At 54.1% G+C, this 15835-nt stretch overlaps 5 protein-coding genes across 5 annotated transcripts; 1 reads left to right on the top strand and 4 right to left on the bottom strand.

The window, feature by feature from the left end:
• Nucleotides 1-426: 426 nt before the first annotated feature.
• Nucleotides 427-5866, top strand: NUU61_007597 (Dynamin; the record flags this gene model as incomplete). The annotated part of the gene is made up of 7 exons (XM_056658122.1): nucleotides 427-631; nucleotides 693-880; nucleotides 951-2795; nucleotides 2857-2939; nucleotides 3166-3424; nucleotides 3496-5481; nucleotides 5552-5866. 7 exons carry the CDS (start codon nucleotides 427-429, stop codon nucleotides 5864-5866), a joined length of 4881 nt encoding a protein of 1626 aa, XP_056508415.1.
• Nucleotides 5867-6064: 198 nt separating this feature from the next.
• On the bottom strand, nucleotides 6065-7527 carry NUU61_007596 (uncharacterized protein; the record flags this gene model as incomplete). Its single annotated transcript, XM_056658121.1, has 4 exons — nucleotides 6065-7071; nucleotides 7140-7156; nucleotides 7221-7246; nucleotides 7297-7527. The coding sequence occupies 4 exons, from the start codon at nucleotides 7525-7527 to the stop codon at nucleotides 6065-6067; spliced, it is 1281 nt and encodes a 426-aa protein (XP_056508414.1).
• A 183-nt stretch (nucleotides 7528-7710) lies between these two features.
• Nucleotides 7711-10193, bottom strand: NUU61_007595 (uncharacterized protein; the record flags this gene model as incomplete). Its single annotated transcript, XM_056658120.1, has 2 exons — nucleotides 7711-9438; nucleotides 9510-10193. The coding sequence occupies 2 exons, from the start codon at nucleotides 10191-10193 to the stop codon at nucleotides 7711-7713; spliced, it is 2412 nt and encodes an 803-aa protein (XP_056508413.1).
• A 342-nt stretch (nucleotides 10194-10535) lies between these two features.
• On the bottom strand, nucleotides 10536-12761 carry NUU61_007594 (ELMO/CED-12 family protein; the record flags this gene model as incomplete). Its single annotated transcript, XM_056658119.1, has 3 exons — nucleotides 10536-10913; nucleotides 11047-12414; nucleotides 12495-12761. 3 exons carry the CDS (start codon nucleotides 12759-12761, stop codon nucleotides 10536-10538), a joined length of 2013 nt encoding a protein of 670 aa, XP_056508412.1.
• A 434-nt stretch (nucleotides 12762-13195) lies between these two features.
• On the bottom strand, nucleotides 13196-14850 carry NUU61_007593 (protein phosphatase regulator REG1; the record flags this gene model as incomplete). The annotated part of the gene is made up of 2 exons (XM_056658118.1): nucleotides 13196-14159; nucleotides 14246-14850. The coding sequence occupies 2 exons, from the start codon at nucleotides 14848-14850 to the stop codon at nucleotides 13196-13198; spliced, it is 1569 nt and encodes a 522-aa protein (XP_056508411.1).
• Between the last annotated feature and the right edge of the window lie 985 nt (nucleotides 14851-15835).

The following is a 15835-nucleotide window of genomic DNA, read 5'->3' as shown; positions in this document are numbered from 1 at the left end:
TCAACCTTCTGGCCATCATCTGTCATCCTCAAACTGTCCACAGTCTCCGTGATTCTCTCTCTCTCTCTCCCTCTCTCTCCCTCTTCACCCTTCAGATCCCACCTTGAGGGGTCTCGTTTCGTCTTTTGTCATTTAAATCATTGCCCCTAGGTTGTGTTTACTCCCCTACCCACCATACCTAGGTATACGTCAACCCCATCTCCCGTCTCCCCCCAACTGAACCTCATACCTTTGCCACGCATAGCAACCCCACCGCCCAACCCTCGAGGTACCGCAGCATTGCGAGTCTCAGGCTTGTGATATTTACATGTTTCACTGACACTATGTGCGTTAAACACAGTTTCTATACCCCTCCACACGTGGTTATATCCGAACTCGCCCCCATCCTCTCCCCAGCTCCCCCTCCCGCCCCATTCGCCAGAAGTTATGGCATCCCTCAATCTTTCGTCCAACGGCCCCTCGATATCGAAAAGCTACCAGGCAGTTGTGAACTCTTCACTTCCATCTGGAAGTGCTGGTTCCCCTACCTATGCTCAATGGGCTGTCTTCTCGGTGTCTGCCCCGCTTGTTAATGCCTTCCAGCAAGATGCCGGTAACAAAGAAAGTGTGCTCAAGGTTCAAACGACGGGAGGTTAGTAATTATTACAAAACTCCTCAAATGCTTTTTACCTGACATCCCTTGAACTTGCCAGATGGTGAATTGGTGGATCTCATCGACGAGTTCTCCGAAGGGAAGGTGCAGTTTGCCTATGTGAAGGTGACAGATCCCAACACGAGCTTGCCCAAAAACGTCCTTATCGCGTGGTGTGGTGAGGGCGTGCCCGAGAGGACAAAGGGATACTTTACTAGCCACCTCTCCGTCGTATCCAAATTTCTACATGTGAGAGGCGTCTTTTCAGAAACCCCCTTCCCTTACCCGTAAGCAAGACTGATCCTTTTCAATAATATAGGGCTATCATGTCCAGATTACTGCCCGTGCCGATGGAGATCTGTCTCCCGAGGGTATCATTCAGAGAGTTGCTGATGCCTCCGGATCCAAATACTCGTCTGCCGAGTCTCCTGCTCCTGTCTCTGTGTCTGCCCCTCGGCCTGCGGTCGCAAGCAAGCCCGTTTTTACTCCGATCAGAACTGGCGGAATTAGTTCGAGCCCAGCTCCGACTGTTCCCAGGCAACCTACATCTTCTGCCTTGGATGATGATGGCTGGGGCCCCGATGCGCCTCCGGTGACCCGAACCCAACTGGAAAAAGTCCAACCCGCTTATAAACCCACCAAAGTCAACCTGCAGGATCTCAAAGCTGCGAATACTTCCTCGACTAGCCGACAACCCGCTGCTCCCATGACTGAAGACCATAGCGATGTTGTGAAGGGTGGCTACCAGCCTGTTGGCAAGGTGGATATTGCCGCTATCAGGAAGCAGGCTGCGGAGTCCGGCCAGCTCAAAGATGATCGCCCGGCTCCTGTCAAAGGAGCCTATGAACCAGTCGGCAAAGTTGACATCTCGGCTATTCGCGCAAGGGCACAGAAGCCCGAGAGTGCGGGCAGTGGTGCTGTGGGTGAGGCACCCAACACTACAGTCAAGAATGAGCCCCCAACGGCACTGCCCGAGCGACCGGCGCCACATTCTGCAGAGCGTCTGACAAACCTGCCGAAACCAAAAGTTACAAAGAAGTTTGGTAGCGGTCCATCCTTCACCGGAACGAAACCCCCTGTTCCAGCTGCCCTCGGCCCCAAGCCGACCTCTGCGGCAGCTCCGATAGGCACTGCAAGCCGAACGTTCGCCGACGAGGGCGGGAAGACACCTGCCCAATTGTGGGCCGAACGCAAAGCCAAAGAGCGTGGGGAGGCTCCGTCGGGAGGCGCTGCGCCTCCCCCGATCCAGAGCCAGACTAGCGGTCAAGGAGAATGGAAGAGCTCTTACGCTGGCAAGACTTGGGCTCCGGTTCATACCAAATACGATCAATCCACCGAGTCTCAAACTGTGGATGCCAAGGCCACTGATTTCGAAGACGCAGAACCCCAGGGCTCTCAACCCAATGTCCGAGGTATTCGCGATCAGTTCACCCACGATACTTCTGCGCTTTCTCCTCCGCCAGTTCCCCAGGCCAGCCGTCCGGTCCCCGTTCCTGATCTGCCCGCTGGGCCCACGGAGCCCGAGGCTGCACCCGAGTCTCAGCAGGTTCTCCCGGACCCGCCGCAGCAGCCTCGCTCTCCTACGCCTCCTACACCTCCGGTCCGGGAGAGCTCGCCTATTCGAGTGGCCATGCCCGTTGGCCGCAGCGTCGCGGATGCTCACGAAGAGCAACATGCTCCACCCCCGTCAATGCCCGTTCAAAGCCTCCAGGAGGCTGTGCCCGACGAAAGGGACATTGAGGACAGTGCGCATGACATCGGCCGTGCTGCAGCTGAGGCTACCGTTCCTGACCAACAGCCCGGTGGAATACGGGCCCTGGTTCAGTATGACTATGAGAAAGCCGAGGACAATGAGATTGATCTGAGAGAAGGAGACTATGTGACTGAGATTGAAATGGTGGACAGAGATTGGTGGCTAGGCGTCAATGCTCAAGGGGAGCGGGGCCTTTTCCCCGGCAACTATGTCGAGGTCGTGGAGGAGCAATCTGCACCACACGCGCCGGTCGAGACGCATGAACCCGAGCCCGTGCCGGAGCCCACACCCCAACCTTCGGCCGCTGCTCCCCCAAGCTCTCAAGGGCCAACTGCCACGGCTTTGTATGACTACGAGGCTGCTGAGGACAACGAGATCAGCTTCCCCGAGGGCGTCCAGATTGTGAACGTTGTAAGTGTAGCTTTTCCACCCCATTCCTTTGTAATATGCAGCTAAAGGACTTGTTCTCCAGGAATTCCCCGACGATGACTGGTGGCTAGGAGAGTATAAGGGGGCACGAGGACTGTTCCCCGCCAACTATGTGCAGTTGGATGCGTGAGGATGCGGACAGCACGAAGATCACATGGCGTAGGCCAAAAATTGCGTGTAAATAAGCTCGAGTCTTAGTACCCAACCGAAGAAAGCTCCCGAGCTAGTGAGAACAGAATTCTGTCTAGACTTCAGTCAATGTGTATTCATGCACGTGTACTATGGAGGGCTCAAGCTCCCCACGGTCCTTTGCGCAGGTGACATCATCCATGTATTTTACATAAGCCATTAGCTCAGCATCACGTGCCATAAACAACCGTGGAAGGCGCCGCTCGGCCCAGGTGGCTTTTGCACGCGGCTCCTTGAACGGCTGGCCTTCTTTCCCCTCTCTGGTTCTGACCCCGGAGTATTACTGCCACTTTTCGGGAGCCTGTCGGCTTCATCTTCTGATCATGGCATCTTTGGGTGAGGACCTGCTTGTGACGGTGAACAAGTTGCAGGACTTGGTGTTCAATACCATTGGGAACGACTCTCTTGATCTTCCCCAGATTGTGCGTCTTCCCGAATAGATCTTCTGAGATGCGCGAGGCCATTCCGTTCGCCTGGAAGCTTACGTTACTAGGTTGTTGTCGGGTCCCAATCGTCCGGCAAGTCGTCGGTATTGGAGAATGTCGTCGGCCGGGATTTTCTACCGCGAGGCAGTGGCATTGTCACTAGACGACCCTTGATTCTGCAACTGATCAATATACCCAGTGAACGCTCCGACAAGCCAGAATCGGACGAGGTCCACGTGCCGCATACGGCTGCCAGCGTTGCCGGCCAGCATGAATGGGCCGAATTCCACCATCTCCCAGGCCGCAAGTTCGATGACTTTGCGCTGGTGAAGCAAGAGATCGAAGCCGAGACAGCCAGGATAGCAGGTAGCAATAAGGGCATCAACCGACAACCTATCAATCTCAAGATCTTCTCGCCTCATGTCCTGAACTTGACGCTGGTGGACTTGCCCGGTTTGACCAAAGTGCCGATCGGCGACCAGCCGACCGATATCGAGAAACAGACGCGCACTCTGATTTTGGAATACATCGCCAAACCGAACAGCATAATTCTTGCGGTCTCCCCAGCCAACGTCGACCTGGTCAACTCCGAAGCACTGAAACTTGCACGCCAGGTGGATCCTATGGGTCGGAGGACGATTGGGGTCCTATCTAAGCTCGACCTTATGGATCATGGGACTAATGCGATGGACATTCTGTCCGGGCGTGTCTATCCTCTGAAGCTGGGGTTCATCGGCGTGGTCAACCGGTCGCAGCAAGACATCCAGTCTGGCAAATCTCTATCCGACGCTCTGCGAGGAGAGGCGGAGTTTTTCCGGCATCATCCTGCGTATCGAAACATGGCCACTCGGTGTGGAACACACTTTTTGGCCAAGACCTTGAACACTACCCTTATGTCGCATATTCGCGACCGGTTACCGGATATCAAGGCTCGTCTGAACACTTTGATGGGTCAGACGCAACAAGAATTGGCTAGCTATGGCAACAAGCAGTTTAGTGGCAAGGAACACCGCGGATCATTGATTTTGCAATTGATGACCAGATTCGCCTCTTCGTTCATCTCGTCGATTGACGGAACTTCTTCGGAGATCTCGACCAAGGAGCTCTGCGGAGGAGCGCGGATTTACTACATCTTCAACTCGGTTTTTGGCAATTCCCTCGAAACGGTCGACCCTACACAAAACTTGACCGTCTCCGACATCCGAACGGCCATTCGGAACTCGACGGGCCCCCGTCCGAGTCTGTTTGTCCCGGAGCTGGCCTTTGATCTGCTTGTCAAGCCTCAAATCAAACTGCTTGAGGCACCCAGTCAAAGATGCGTGGAATTGGTCTACGAGGAACTCATCAAGATCTGTCACACTTGCGGCTCACAAGAGCTCTTGCGGTTCCCCCGACTCCAAGGTAAACTCATCGAGGTCGTATCCGATCTGCTCCGCGAACGCCTGGGGCCCTGTTCAGGCTATGTGGAATCCTTGATCTCTATCCAGAGAGCCTACATCAATACCAACCACCCGAATTTCCTCGGCGCTGCCGCCGCGATGTCGTCCATCATCCAGAACAAACAGGAAGAAGAGAGGAAGGCTGTGTTGGCAGAGGAAAAGAAAAAACGCGAGAAGCGGCGCCTGAAGGAATTGGGCATGGTCAATGGCACGACTGCTCTTGATGAGGAAGAAGTGCATTCCGAATCCAAACAACAAAATCTCCCCATCCGAAGTCAGTCCACGAAGGGCGCCCGCAGCATGTCTCCTCATGTTGGTCGACCCGCAGAGAATGGCATTGCTGCGAGTCTGAACGGGGCACACTCGAACCATTCGGCCGCATTTGGTGCCTCCAATACCGCCCGCGATTCGTTTTTGAACTATTTCTTCGGCAAAGAAGGGGGTGCTCAACATGCGCCCCCTGCTCCGCAGAGTGGAATAAACGTATCCCGGCAAGGCCATGCAAGTGAACCTAGCATCAGCCAGAGTATTCGCCGTGCCGAGATGCGATCGCCTGTCATGCCCTCTGAAGAATATACCGCCCCGCCCGAGTACGGTGGTGACGTGTCTGTGTTTGTGAGTGTTTCCTCCATTTGCCCTCCGACATTTCGCTTCAGACCCTGGCTAATTCCCGCCATTCTTCTAGCCCCATGAAAATGCAGAGCCTGCTCTCACAGATCGTGAGATGCTCGAAACTGAACTCATTCGCCGCCTTATCTCCTCCTACTTCAACATCGTACGCGAGACCATTGCCGACCAGGTTCCCAAGGCCATCATGCATCTTCTGGTCAACCATAGCAAAGACGTCGTGCAGAATAGACTAGTCAGCGAACTCTACAAAGAGGATCTTTTCGGCGAGTTGCTCTATGAAGATGACGGTATCAAGGCCGAGAGGGAAAAGTGCGAGCGGTTGCTGGAGACATACAAAGAAGCCGCAAAGATTGTGGGCGAGGTGTTATAGAGGAGCCTCAAATATATGTTTTTTATGCTCCACGATTTCGGGACTGGAAAGATGTGTGATTTGTTGCAGTTATGTACAATTACTTGCTTGAATAACCCAGTTGCACATGATATTTGAGAAGGATATATACTAGGGAATTCTATTGTCCCCGTCCTGTAGCCGCAGGAAGGCATTCCTGCGATCGGACCCTCAAGGATCTCACCGAGCTTTTCTCGTAGAGAAATTCCTCAGGCGGGCACCTTCGAAGCCATACAAACCACCACCGACAAACACCAGAGCTGCGCCGACCAGCACACCCCAGGCCAAATGATTCCCAAATAGATAGATCGATAGGAGGAGAGAGACGAGTTTGCGGATATTCAAGACAATGGTGACTGTCAGCGACGAGGACTTGGCGGACAATAGGTGGACCCCGCGGATGCACAAATACTGAGTGAGAGCGTTCATCATCAGATACGCCACTTGGATCGGAAGCCGGCCCAGGGCAGATTGAATCGACGGATGATTCTGCACCAGTGCCAGCAACGGCAGAGTCGAGCGACTTGTTGAGGTCGATAGGAGTTCCGGCTGATCTGGCTGTCCAAGGGGAAGTTTGGAGAGGAGCGAGGGTGTCTCGGATACGCTTTGCCATTGAGAGGAAAGCTGGGAGCAGCTGGTTAAGAACAGAGGCAAAGAGAGCGTGTGCGAGTAAAACAAGGCCTCTTTCCAATGGTCTCTGCCGTAAGTGGCATACAGCCGGTCTGCGTAAATGCCCTGAAAGGCTGCCAGCACCATCGCCAACGCCAGAATGATGAACCCCGTCGCAGTGGTCGTCATGGCCACTCCCGTGCCCGCAGATGCCATCGAATGGCCCTTGGCCTGTGCATCCGCTAACGCGGCGGCGACCACGCCCAGGGTCAGCATGGCCACCGCAAGGACCTGGCCTCGGGAATACCGTTTGTTATTGAAAAGATATCCAACCACCATAGACGCCACAGGGCCACCGGACCGGAGGATGATATGGAGTGGCACCGAGATCTTGTATGCAAAGGCCCAATTGTTCAACACATTGACCGTTACAAAAAACGCGGTGTAGACCAGCCATGACCTAAGGGGAATGACCCGGGGGCTGAGGAAGAACGCTCGAGGGCCGGCGGAAAGGGACAGAAAGCTGGGTAAGGTAAAGGCTGCGCACAGCACGAATTGCGCGAAGGTAATCAGGGGACCTATAGCAACGCGATTAGGATCCCGGGGACCATGTTTCCATACAACATCATTCAGGATGGGTCCTTACCGGCCGTGGGCTGTTCTCTGGGATGGATGGTCAGTATAGAGGATCGGGAAACTGGACGATACTTGGGGGCAACAATCTTACTTGATGATCGCCTCGAGTGCAAAGACCTGCTCAAGTCAGTGGCGTCCCTCAAGACATCTTCCAGCCATGCACTCACATTGGCACAACAACCCCCAAAGATCAACGAGACCATTAAAACCACGGTGGTCCAACTGGGGACCGTCGCGTGCACCGCCGCTGCCACCAAGCCCGCATCCTTTCTCAATACATCGATCTTGGTGTCCTCGGACTTCCTTGGCAGACCAAGGGCGGGATAATTTCTAAAGTCCTGTAATTGATAGACCGCGTAGGCGTCGTGTCTGCGGGACGGGCCATTGTCATCCAGCATCCTCCCGGTGGGTGACTGAGGAAGAGAAGGTGTGGTGTTGGTGTCTCTCCCCGCCCAAGGCGACGTGGCCAAAGATAAGATGGGAGTGATCGGCGCACGTTACTTGGCAAATCAACTGGACTTGGAATGGTTGAAGGTTAAATGCATTTTGAGGCTACCTACAAGACACTAGTCCTACGTGTTTCAGTCCACAATATCATCGTCGCTAAGAATCAGCTTCTCTTCCTCTTGCATCCGAGGCCCAAACGCATTGCTCCTGTGATGGGGCATCTGGGGCTGTGGTAGGTCCTCCAGCTCGTCGATGCCCTCATCACGAAGGTTGTCACTGGTCCGAATATTCGTAATCTTATCCAATTGCCAGCTCTCTGGCCCATGGCGCTGGATTTGGGCCATGTAAGGCAGCTGATGGAGCAGTAGATCATGTCGCGACATCATGGTCACGACCGTCGAGTGCGGATCGCTGACCCCGGGCTTACCAAACGAACCGAACCGGTGGCTTTTCCACGATTTGACACCTGCGAGTTCGGTTGTAGATATTGTGTCATGCGGCGGACTGAAGGGATCGAGCAGTAGCCTCGACCACGAATCGATCAGGCCGTCGATTTCCTCCGACTCTCGCCATAAGCGCAAGGACGACGGATAAAACATCTTGTATGCGTCCCCGGCGCGGCTTCGTCCACCTTCAGGGCTCAACCGTCTCTTGACTGGGTAAGGCAGGGCGAAAAGAAGCCCGCGGGATGCCACTTGGAAGCAGGTTTCCTCCTGTCGCAGCACGTCAACTCCTCCGTTGACAGAGGTCACCCCAATTCCGATTCCGTCCCGCGCAGCATGCGTAGGTCTGCGATCGGCGCTGAGAATATCGCTGTCGGAGAGCGCCTCGATGCATCCGTTGAGGTAATCGGTGAAAGAAGCTCCATCACACGACGGAGGGTAGTTCTCATGCAGGGCGCTGATAAAAGTTGCGATATCGGTTCCGGTCTCATCGACCAGCTCATTCACTGCCACCTGCGAAATTTTCGGTCGCCGATGGTGGTGAAGGTGATCTGGGGGCGAGAGCGGAAGAATCTCGTTTGGCACCAGACTTGCATCCAGCCGCTTGTTGTAGACGACCTTTCCGACGGCGTGGAACATCCCAAGACTCGCCTCTCTCTGGGTGATCATTTTCAAAGACTCTTGCTCCATCGGCGTCAATGCCACATCTCGAGACTTCTTTGCTTTGGTAAACCTGCCTCCCCATTTCCCCACCGTATCCCCCTTTAGGCAGAGAAATTCAAGAGACGAGACTGCACTGCGGATGTCTCCAATTTCCGAAATCCGGTCCAGGACCCCTGGACCAGGTATATGGACACGTCTTGATGCTCGAGCCTCACGTTCGAGAATCAACCGTAGGGCCTTCAGCATAAATGTGGGTGCAATGCTATTGAAGTCGATCATTGTTGTCATGGGGTGATTATACAGGCTTGGCCCAAGCAACCTATGCACCGTCAAGTTGTCTGAAATCGACGATGCCGAGCTGAGCAGGGTCTCGGACACGACGATCACGACGGGTGGACCGGGTGACGCAGCAAGGTAACGCTGAAGTGAAGCTCTGAAGGCTGTGAGGCTGGATGATGCGCGGTTCAGTGCGGCGGGGAACTCCTCAATTAGGAGAATGCGGTAGCGAGAATGTGAGTCGCGTTCCCCAGTATTCGGATCAACGCTGGTAATATATTCAAGATCTAGTCCTCCAAACTGATCGCCGCGTCCTAGAAATTCCTCGAACTGGGCGCTAACGGGCATGTAATCCCGGGCTGTAAATTCGGACACCGGAGGGTTCTTCCACTCGACAATGTCGAATCCAAGTGATTCTGAAAGCAGCGTTATAGTCGTCGTCTTTCCACTCCCCGCGGGGCCTCGTAGGACGAGTAGCCTCTGGTCTCGTCAGTGGATCTTCAAACCCTCTCCCGTCCCCCCCAAGGGCTAGAATTAAGTACGACACTCACCTCATTTCGTCTTCCCGCAAAAGCGTCTTCCAGCCAATTTTGCACATCGGAGACCTTTTTCTTGTGAACGGCCAACTCGTCCAGATTCGACGGCGCGAACCGTTGCGACCACGGAAGTTGGTCCAAATCCCTTGAGCGAGCTGCACTGGGTTGAGTGGCAGTACTTCGATCAGAGTCGGGCAAGACAAATCGTTTGGAGTGATGAGTCTTTTTCCGTGGATTAGCTGTCTGTTTTGACCCGATCCGACGCTCCTGAGTGGAATTGGCGTCGTCTGTCACACCCGCCGGCCGCCCCACCATATGCTGAGTAAAGATTTCATCGTAGGAGTCATAGTCGTCCTCAATGGCATCATCCTCAAGAGCGGCCTCTGTTACCGAGCCGAGTGCTGGGGCCTCGAACTTTTGCGAGGACCATCGTTGCCCGTCCGTAGCCGGCTGGAAAAAGTTGTGTAACGACTTGGATTGGGTCTGTTTGGGCGAGGTTCCGGACTTTTTCGTAGGCGATGGGGAGGACGAGGGAACGCGAGTTGACGGAGCTGAGGCCGAAGGTCGCGAGCGAGCTTTGGGACGCGATGAAAGAGCGAACGGTTTGATGTTGGCCGGGCGTGAATTCCCCGATGCGCCTTGCGATTCACTTTCTGAACAACCTGATCTGCGCTGTCTCTTGGAGGGACGGCCGTCCATCATGGGACATGGTCAAAAGTCATACGTGCTGGAGGGGTGGAAGTGAGAAAGACGCGATAAGCCTATGACGCCAAGCATGGGGGATCCACCCTCGACGGCAGCGAAGGAGCTTCATAGGAGACAAGTCCAACAACAACACAACCAAAAGAAAAAAAAAAGGCCAGGAGAAGACTGTTCTCGGGGTAGTAAATACAATAACTACATCTAGAAGCACAACACGTTCAATGGAACTCGATACATATCACACAACCGGTCACAATGGGTATATCTGTATATATTTGACAGTTTCATGTCGACCGGAAAACAAAGACAATCAACGGACAGCTGGACTTTCACGCCCACTTAAGCGCCTCCAAAAACATCATAGAAGTAATCCTCATCCAGGCCATGGCGCGAGGGAACTGGAGGGGCCTCGCCCGCGAACGTAGCATCGTCAAACCGTACGTTGAGCAGACGGATCTTCAGTCCATAGTTGCTGACAAGGTCAATCAACTTAGTCGTCTCTGCCGTGATCGGCTGCTGGTTAAGCAGCATAAGCAGACCATCTAACCATTCAGAGGCAACACTGTGGGACGAAGGGCGCAGCGTGAGGAGAACAACCTCCTTCTGGGTGGTCCTGCTGCCCGACCGGACATGACCATGGCCTTTTGTATGGCCTGTGGCACCCGAAGACGCGTAGCCGTGGATGGTGATCTTGGTGGAGGGTTGACGAGGTGCGGTCTTGACGGTGGATGAAGAGGAATGATCGGGGGCGGTAGAGACATTGGAGACCACGGATGAAACGATGGAGAGATCGACTACCCACGAGATTAGCACCGCAAGAGAAACAAAAAGACGGGAGAGGGCGCCTTACTTTTTCTGGTAGAGTGTCGAGCTCTGGCGCTCGGTTGCCTATGGAATCAAACTTCCCAAAGTGCAAATATCGTCGATTATGCGACAGCTGCACATATTGGTGTGACGCGGTGGATTTTTCTGGGCCTGATTCTGACCGCGAATTTACATCTAGAGGAAACCAGACGCCTTGCAACAAGCATCGGATCCTCTGTTCTTTCACGAATTGAAGAGCCTCGTGGTGGAGTTCCTCACGCACCTGTCGCAAGTGCTGGCCCCAAGCGTCTTCATAGGTGAGTTCCAGCAGCTCCATCTGAAGCTCACGCAAACGATGATACTCAAAGTCGGCCAGTTCTTCCTCTACATCCTGGACGTCCTTGGTTCGGGCTGCTCCCCCAACCACCGACTCAACCAGAATGCGGACAAGCTCCACGATTTTGTCGAGATCCTCTGTCTCTGCAGCGGTGGCTTTCCACAGGCGGAAGAAAGCCTGCAGCCCGGCCACATGCAATCGGGTCCAGTGTAGTAACAGGGGCCTGAACAATCGGTCCAGACTGGAGCGAGATTCCATCATAAGGTAGCTTTTTGAGTCCTCCAGCTCGGACTTGTCTACTTCGAAATGTTCGTATAAGATGGCCGTCACCGCCAAGGATGCTCGAGCAATGGGACACCGCTGGCGGGATGGCTTGGTGGACTGCTCCAGGAGCATTTTCTGGAACTCATCCTGATGACTGCGCACATAATCGGCCAAATCCATCATCCCCAAGAATCCCACCTCGTAAAATTCCATAGTCGGACTCTCCGATTCAAATCCAAGGCGTTTCCATCTGTCTGGGTGGTGGCGCTTGGACCGCCGAGTCTCGTCGTCATTGTCGGCCTCACCAGGGCTCTTCTCGGGGAGGCTGGCCAGGTAAATTCCTTTCAACGCTCGTCGGTGCTCTGGCTTCTCTTGTGACATGAGAATATCTCGCCACTTCCGGAGCAGAACCTTGGTGAGAGCTTGAAATTCGAGTAAAGGATGCGCGAGGTCTTGCAGGGCGGAATCTTGCATGAGGACATAGACCGCGCGGATCACGCCCAAGTCTTGTAGTTTTTGGATAAATTTGGGCCACTCCGCCTCGGAGTCGTGGGTGATAGAATCTCGCATGAGCGAGTTGATTAATTGAAGGGCATTGGCGCATAGGGCGTGGTCTGCAGAGGATAGTCGACTAACGAGCATCTCCAAAAATTGTGGGTAGATGGCAATCGCGGGCTTCAGCGCGCGGAAACCAAACAGGTCGGCCTGCGACAAGCGGCTGCCGGTGCTCGGGTGGGAGACGATCGAGACGAGAATCGACATGGCCCCCCGAAGAATATTGACCAGCGGATGAGTGACGATCAACTCAACAATCTGAGACATATCCGAGATAATGGTCAGCGCACACAGTTCAAATACAGGGAAGTGAGACGCTTGGATCGAGGCTCACATACTCGTTGGACCAGCTCCTGATCGACACAATCCCATCCTTTGTCGACGTCGAGGAGTCGCGCGAAACTGGTGAGACTGTATGCCAGGGTGTTCCCGCTCGCGTGGAGGGTCAGATACCGCAGTCGGGTCAATCCTCCGTCGGTGATGAAGAGGTCCGCGAAGGAGGGGTCACCGATGCTATTCTGGAGCTTGAAGACCGCCATCTTGCGCACCGCATCTTCATCGCTCCCCAGTCGCTCCACCAACTCCGCGACGTTGACGTTCTCCATGATGCCGGAGGTGCTCCGTATTGCAAAGGCGTGGAGACTCAGACCAGCATGGATGGAGTAGAAGAAAAGAAAAGACCAGAAAAGAAAGTAAAAGGAGAGCAACGAAATGAGGGCCCAAGCCAAGGCCGAGAGAAAGTTGAGATGAATCGGGATCAGGGGGCCTGTGGGGCATTTTGGGATCTGAACTAAGGAGAATCTCCGAACTACACGGGCGCATCTCAAATCCATCAAGACATTATGTGTATATATTACTCTGTTTTGTGAGTGCTAATTCAAGGCACTCTTCAAGTGACTCCATACATTTCCCCCCCGGGGAATCTATACAGTCAACTCCCTCCATGCCTTCCCAAAAAAAAAAAAACACCCAAAAAACGCCGCTCCCAGTCGTCAATATGTACTGACGGGCTCGCCGTCGCAGATGGGTTGAGACCCAGTTACCGTCGCCAGCCTACATTCCAAATGACATGAGCAATGTCTCGGGCGGTGTTCACCGTGTCGACGACTCGGCCCAGGATGCCGTTATTGGCGGGTTCGCCGTCTTCATATGGCATGATCATGCCAGAAGCCGTCAGTCGAAGCGAACGATTCGAGGCCAGCTCGTTTTCTTCAAACCTCGACCAATCTCGATCAGACGGGCTCGGGAATTCGAGCCCGTCATCGTCCTCGTCCAGGAGAAAATTGGCCGATGGTTGTGATGGTCGCAGAGTCTCGACTGACGGGGACGGCGATAATGTGGATGGGAAGATGGACCATCGATCGAGTACTGACTCGGCGGGGGGCTCGGGTGTGTCTCCCCGGTATTTCAGGGTTGTGGGTGGCAGAGGAGCAATGGTTTTCCCGTCGCCACTGAAGCTATTGCGAGGCGTACTCCGGTTGCTCACCGAGGCTTGGGTCGGAATCTGGCTCATCATGACTACGCCGTCATCTGATGACGAGTCATCAAAAGTCGGCCAGTCTTGCTCGTCGCCATCCTTGGCTTCGACGGCAATACATTGTACCACCTCGTTATTAAAATGAATATGCCGTCGCTCACTCGGCGAAGTTACCCCAGAGGACGAGGTCGTGGTGAGGGTGCCGTCGAGCGAATATGTGGAGCTCCCAGTCCGATGATGAAAGTGATCTGGGTCTGTATTGGTCCGAGGAAAGGACGGTCGAGCCCAGCCATTATTCTCCGCCTCCTGGGCCTTGAGAATGGCTCCTGCATGCTGCAGAAGTGTGTGCTGAGAGAGCGACTGTTGCAGGATCGTCTCCGAGGCGGTTTTCTTTTTGAGGATTGGTTTGGGATCTAAATAGGAATTGGGGGTCTCGAGGCGACTGGGTGGCGGCGATACATCCGACGCGTAGTCGCCGGCAGTTTTCAGTGGACCGTAGAGCCACGTTACATCGCAGTCCTTGAGCCTAGAGACACAATTAGCATCCTTTGCACTGGGAATGGCGACGAATCACAAGCAAGAAAGAGAGAGAGAGAGAGCGGAAAGACTCACCAGTTGAGGGTCTCGGGCGAGATGGTCCCAAGATTATTCTTCGCCTTGGCCCATGTTCGCCATGAAGCATTTTCCAGCCGCACCCCATTGCTGTAGATGTTTTTGCGGGTGGTCACATAGCGCCATGAGGCCCAAATATCCTCCTCTCTCCAGTCGTGCGCGAGATAATCCACGTGTCGAGATGGTTCCACCTCGATGGCCGTGTCATCCGCCGCAGGGGCTTGTATGGCGCAGACCGGGGTCGCGGACACTTCAGCCGACGCGCGCTTCACATCTTCTCGTTCCTTGGACTCCGTGCGAGCTCCCGGTTCAGTATCGTAAGAGGGCAGGAGCAGTTCATCGTCTTCCAACGAGAGGCTGCTTAGAGTGGCGGGGGAGTAGGATAGCTGTTCCGGAGCGGACGGAGTGAAGCTCGGGGATGGCGGGATGGAGGAGAGGGTTGACGCAGTGGGACTCGGGCACTCCCTGGTCGGGTAGTCATCTTTCATGGATGATTTGGTCACAATGTCGTGATCCAAGAAATACCGTTGCGCAGTCGGGCTCCGCAGAAGATCGGGGGAAAAATGCGAATGCTCGTCGCGGGGAGCCGCAAGCGCCGCTGTCATGTCCGTGGCCAGCACACCCAGTGGGGGATTGGGAAGATAGGAAATGGGGAACGAGAGCGATGATTGATTTCGCAAGACTCGCGCCACAGAGGAACTGAAGGAAAGGGAGATGACGTTTGCGGAAAAAGGCGGGGAGGACGGGCAAAGGCCCCAAACAACCTCGGAAGATCAGAGGGGGATGACGAGGGCCATTGGTAGAAGAATATCAGAATATATTTAATCGAATGAATCGTCCAAGAAGCGAAGATGAAGAGAGAGTAACAGAGGGGGGTAAGCAATGGGAGAAGAGCGATAGAAAATCAGCGAAAATCGCAGGAAACCAGTAAATATAGAGAAATACAGCAATCCACACTGCAGTACCGTCAAACCAAAAAAAAAAAAAAAACAAGGAATCGCCACCGGATCGAAGATTTCCGGGTTGAATCTGGAGAAGAGGGAGAAGGGGACGTGCGACTTGCTCTGACCATCCGAAAACCAGCCATTCCAGCCGACGTGCAGAGTACATTTTGTCTGTGCGCTTGCAGAGAAATCACGGCATCACTGCATACGAAGCCGTTCAGGCCCTTTGGCATCTAGAACGTTGCCAGATCCACAGGACTCGATGTCCCCGGAGGTGCCGGAGATATATACGTAGTATACATATGGGGGTAGATATACACACATATCTACATATCTATATAGATAGATATATGTGTATATAATCTTTGCCTGCATTCACCAAGATAAGAACAGAAAGAGAAAGACAATCTGGAGTCCCCCTCTTTCTGCTATCTTATCACTTCTCAACGGTGCGGATCTATCAACCGGGCGCCAATTGGCGTCCAAGGTGTCTATCGTGTTTCATGGGGGTGCAGATGCCAATGGACAACCCCCCCCGGTTCAAAGAGTCTGGATTGCATCGCAGATCACGATGGATGTGTGGCCCCCTCCTTCCGAGATGGGGAATTGGGGGGTTACACACAGGAAGACCCACGGATAGAATTGA

Source organism: Penicillium alfredii (genome assembly GCF_028826965.1).
Source record: "Penicillium alfredii strain IBT 34128 chromosome Unknown utg000010l_segment0_segment0, whole genome shotgun sequence".
Taxonomy (NCBI): Eukaryota; Fungi; Ascomycota; class Eurotiomycetes; order Eurotiales; family Aspergillaceae; genus Penicillium; species Penicillium alfredii.
The sequence above is the reverse complement of the archived record's forward strand: the minus strand, read 5'-3'. Positions and strand labels throughout refer to the sequence as shown.